The sequence below is a fragment of the Grammomys surdaster genome, unplaced genomic scaffold, assembly GCF_004785775.1.
Source record: "Grammomys surdaster isolate TR1022 unplaced genomic scaffold, NIH_TR_1.0 126066, whole genome shotgun sequence".
NCBI classification, from domain to species: Eukaryota; Metazoa; Chordata; class Mammalia; order Rodentia; family Muridae; genus Grammomys; species Grammomys surdaster.
The window spans coordinates 1,933,272-1,938,461 of record NW_021620876.1 but is presented as its reverse complement, the minus strand read 5'-3'; the positions used below and the strand labels follow the sequence as shown (position 1 = coordinate 1,938,461).

Below are 5,190 nucleotides of genomic sequence, written 5' to 3'. Positions count from 1 at the left end.
TAATCCCATAGCATTAAAGGCTTGTAAGCAATGATCAATTACATTTCTAGAGGCTTCCCCTGAATGTAGAGAAGCAAAAAGGAATCCTGAGCAAGTATCAATACAGACATGTATATATTTCAATTTTCCAAATTCTGCATAATGAGTTATATCCATTTGCCAAATATGATTAGGCTTAAGGCCTCTTGGATTAACGCCTAAATGGGGAGCCGGAGATAAAGTAAGACAGTTAGGACATTGTTTTACAATCATTCTAGCCTGCTCCTTAGTGATCTTATGCCGGAGCCTTAGGGTGTGACTAGAGAGATGAAACTTATTATGATCTCTTCTAGCCAAAGCAACAGGATCCAAAATTAAGGCTTCTCCTATTAAAGCTCTGTCAATACGATCATTGCCTGCAGCTAAAGGTCCAGGAAGACCAGAATGAGCTCTTATATGGCCAATATAAAAGGGATTTTTTCTGGTAACAATGAGGTTTTGCAGTTGTGAAAACAGAGATCCAGCTGGAGTATTAAACTGCAATACACCACAAGTTTCTAACAAGGGGACAGACTGAGCCACATACAGGCTATCAGTAAAAAGATTAAAAGCATCATTTACAGACTGAAAAACATTCAGAACTGCTATCAGTTCTGCTAGTTGAGCAGAGAGTCCAGGAGTCTCTATGACTACCTGTTGATTATTTATGAGATACCCTGCTCGTCCTTTAGAGGAGCCATCAGTAAAGACTAAAAGAGCATTATGCAGAGGCTGCAAAGAAGTCATGTTAGGAAATATAACCTCATGTACATTTAAAAACTGTATCAACTTATCTGGAGGATAATGATTGTCTATAGTCCCATTAAATCCTATTTGAGCAAGCAACCAATCTGTACTATGCTGCTTTAACCAAGTATTCTGATCTGCATTAAAAGGCTGAATAATGACATCTGGCTCCTTGCCAAAATAAATCAATGCCTGTTTTCTTCCAAGCATAATCATATGTGCTACCGCCTCATAATATGGTAGGATGTTACGTTTAGGGGATATCTTTGAATGTATCCACATGAGGGGAGCCTTTTGCCACAACAATCCTGTAGGTGTATAAGTTGTATTAAAAACCAACAAACATAAAGGCAAGGAATAATCTATATAAGTAACAAATTGTTTCTCAATGGCTCTTTCTACTTGTTGTAAGGCCAACAATCCTTCTGAGTTTAAGGATCGAGGGGAGGTAGGATCAGCACTCCCTTTGAGAATATCAAATAAAGGTTTCAATTCTCCTGTAGTAAGTTTTAAATAAGGACGAAGCCAATTGATATCACCTAACAGCTTTTGAAAATCATTTAAAGTTTTTAAACTGTTTCTTCGGATAATTATCTTCTGGGGACAAACGGCTCGATCTGTAAGCCTAAAGCCTAAATAATTATAAGGCTCCTGAGTTTGTACCTTTTCAGGAGCAATTTGTAGTCCTTTATCAGCTAATGCCTTTTGTAAATCTCTATAACATAAAAGCAAGTCCTGAGGATCTTTTCCTCCTAAAAGAATATCATCTGTGTAATGAATGATGTACATTATTGGCCATTGCCGTCTTACAGGCTCAATGGCTTGTGCTACAAACTTTTGACACAAAGTGGGGCTATTAGCCATGCCCTGAGGAAGAACTACCCATTGATACCTTTTCATTGGCTCTCTAAAATTAACAGACGGAACACTGAAAGCAAACCTTTTACAATCCCGAGGATGCAAGGGAATGGTGAAAAAACAATCTTTCAAATCTACTATTATTTTATAATACCCTTTAGGAATGGCTACTGGAGATGGAAGCCCAGACTGTAAAGCTCCCATAGGTACGATGGTTTCATTAACCTTTCTTAAATCTTGTAACAATCGCCATTTTCCAGATTTTTTCTTAATAACAAATATTGGAGTGTTCCAAGGTGACTGAGATTCTACTATATGCCCTGCCTCTAATTGCTCCTGCACAAACAACGAGGCAGCTTCTAACTTTTCTTTAGACAAAGACCACTGATCAACCCACACCGGGGCATTATTAAGCCATTGAATTTTATCAGCATGGGATGCAGGCAAGACAGTGGCCATTATGGAAAATACCCCAAACCTCTAGTGTCAGATTGAGGCTTAGGCGCTTCAAAAGTTTTAATACCTTGTCCTTCCTTTCCTAGTCCTTGACCAGGCAAAAATCCCTGTCTTAGCATTTGTTTAGTCACTACCTCATTAGGGCTGCACATCATAAGACCCATCTGTGACAAAAGATCTCTTCCCCAGAGGCTTACAGGCAAATTCGGCATTACATAGGGTTGAATTTGTCCTGAATTGCCCTCTTCATCTCTCCAAGTTAGAGGTTTAGAACTCTGTTTTGGGTTATTGGCATAACCAATCCCCTGAAGGTGAGTGAGAGTATCAGACAAAGGCCAGGCTGAAGGCCAGTCTTGTTCTCTAATAATTGTTACATCTGCTCCTGTGTCTATCAATCCTTCAAAACCTTTTCCTTCAATTGTTAACTTAAGATTAGGCCTCTTGCTAGTAATAGATTGAACCCAGTACACATCAGAGGAACCAAAGCCATCTTGTCCTCTCTCATTCTTAACAAATTTGGAAGGAAGTGGATGCAAAGGAACCAAAACAAGTTGAGCAATTCTCTTGTCAGTAGGTACAGTTATAATACCATGGGGGGAAGCAGCCATAATCTTAATTTCTCCCTCATAATCACTATCTATGACACCTGGATAAATTTGCAATCCTTTTACAATACTGCTGCTTCGGCCCAGAAGCAATCCCCAAGTACCCGCAGGCAAGGGCCCAAAAACACCTGTGGGCAGCGTCTGAACTCCCATTTCTGGTGTCAGTACCGCATGAATAGTGGAACTGAGATCCAGTCCTGCATTTCCTGGGGTAGCTCTAATAAGTTCTGAAATGGATTTTCCTGGCTTGGAAACAGCTTCATGGCCCCATAAGCTGTTGGCTGTGGATTCTTGGGGGCCTAGGGCTGGCCCCGATACTCGCTTCCCGACAAGGGACGGCCCTGATTACCTGTTTTAGATTTGCATTCCTTAGCCCAATGATAACCCTTCTTGCACCTAGGACAGATGTCTGGAGTGTGACCTGCTTGTTTTCTCGTGTCCCTTTTTCTGGGACAGTCATTTTTAAAATGACCTGGATCTCCACATTTAAAGCACCTTTTATCTTTATGGGTCTGTGCAAGCAATGCTTGCACAGTGGTCCCTTGTAAGGCCGCAGCCACGGCCAGACCCTGATGATAAGAGGGTCCAATTTCAGCGCAAAGACAAATGTACCCATGTAAATCAGTCTTCGCTTTGTATGGCCTGATAGCTGCGCGGTGGCAAGCTGCATTAGCATTCTCATAAGCCAATTGCGTAACAAAAGGAATTCCACCTTGAGGATCTCCAAAAATTCTACCAGCTGCCTTTAGCAGCCTGTCCACAAAATTCTGAAACAATTCGTCTGGACCCTGTTTAGTACTCGATAAATTCCCACTAAGATCCCCTTTAGCAGGTAATCGGTTCCAAGCATGGCGAGCAGCCATTGCAACCTGTGCGTACACTCCGGCAGGCAGTTCAATCTGATTAGCATTACCTTCATATTGACCTTCTCCTAGAAGCATGTTAAGATCCCAGTCTGCATTGCCTGCCTGAGCATTCATCATGGCGGTTTTCTTACTAGTATCACGCCATTCTGAACTCCAAAGCAAGTAATCTCCTCCTGACAAAGTAGCCTTACATAAAGTTTTCCAATCTTGGGGTGTTAAATTTGCTTCTACCACAGCATCCAATAAAGCTTGTGTAAAGGGGGCAGTAGGCCCATATTGCTCCGCAGCCATTTTCAATTCTTTTATCACCTTAAACTCCAATACCTGATACTGTCTGGTTCTTCTGTTCTGCTGATCAATTACATCAACTACAGGAAAAGCTAACAAGTCAGATGTATCTTGCCCATCCCTTCGGGCCTGATTCATGGCTCTTTCTAACGGCGATTGGCGCATCTCCAAATCATTGCTCTTTTTTTGTCCCTGATAGACACCTTAACTCCTGCAGCTCATTAGTCTATTTTTGCAGCTTAATTTCCATCTCTAATTTATATACCTTCATGTCCATCTGGGCAGCTTGTGCTGCGTCAAGGACCATAGGTGGAGCAGATGGTACACAGGGCGGGCAATCCTCGTGATATTTGGAAGCCCTTTCCTTAAAATCAGCTCCTTTATCTAGATCTGATTTATCATCAGAATCTCTGATTTCTTTTATCTGAACTGTAGAAGGTGTACTAGGTCTACACTTCTCTAATTTAGATTTTCACGTTCCCCTTTTTGTAACAGCGCTCTCTGATAGGCGTTCTTGGAACTCTTCAAGCTGCACCTGGGTCGAGGCTAGCGCCTGCAAGGTATCTCTATCTGTATTATTATCAATAGCATCTTTTACGAGCTCCCAGAGGCAGAGGGTGTTAGAATCTGCCTTGGTGGTTCTCAAAACTTCTCCTACTGTTTCCCAGGTTTTCTTACTCAAAGTTCCTTCCTTTGGGAACCATGGGCAGTATGAATTTATTTCTGCCAAGAATTTTTCTAACATACTATTTGAAAACCCTCCTCCTTCCGCCTGGAGCAGCTCTTGCAGGCTGCGGACAAATGCCTGTTTAGAATTCTCCTGACCCATAATTCGCTGTCACCTCCTAGGCAAAATTGGAACCGGGTCAATACCTCATTCACCTAGACCGCATCCCCCAAAACACACTTCCTGCAAACACAGCCTTCAAAGCATAACCATAACTAGCGCTAGTATCAAAAATTGTTTGCTACTTACCAAGTGTGCGGGATACTCTCCTTCCTTGTTCCGTTTTCTGTAGAGCTCTACCCAAGACAGCGTTCCTCAGCTGGTCTCTCGTTTTCAGGCCCCAAGGTCGGGCGCCATTCTGTTGCGGCCAGCAGCTACAGACGACCGGGTTCACCTGAAAGAGAGGCTGGGAAGGGACAGGAGGGCGGGAAGAGATGAAGCCAGGACAAAGGTTTCTGATCGAGGCTCAATGCTTTAATGTTCAGCTTTCAATTTAAAGGGGGTAACCCACCCCCACCCCCAGAGTTCCTTCTGGCTTCATCCAGCTGGGGGCGAGCGCTGGGGGTGAGCGGAAACCATCCTGCTGGAGCTGAGAGGAATCCATAGGTAATTGCGGGGGGGGGGG

The 5,190-nt window shown here is 42.9% G+C and overlaps 1 protein-coding gene across 1 annotated transcript; it reads right to left on the bottom strand.

Moving 5' to 3' along the window:
• Positions 1-2,845: 2,845 nt before the first annotated feature.
• Positions 2,846-4,145, bottom strand: LOC114610968 (endogenous retrovirus group K member 10 Gag polyprotein). Its single transcript, XM_028755610.1, is given in 2 exon segments — positions 2,846-4,024; positions 4,026-4,145. Coding segments are annotated over 2 exon segments (1,299 nt in total).
• Between the last annotated feature and the right edge of the window lie 1,045 nt (positions 4,146-5,190).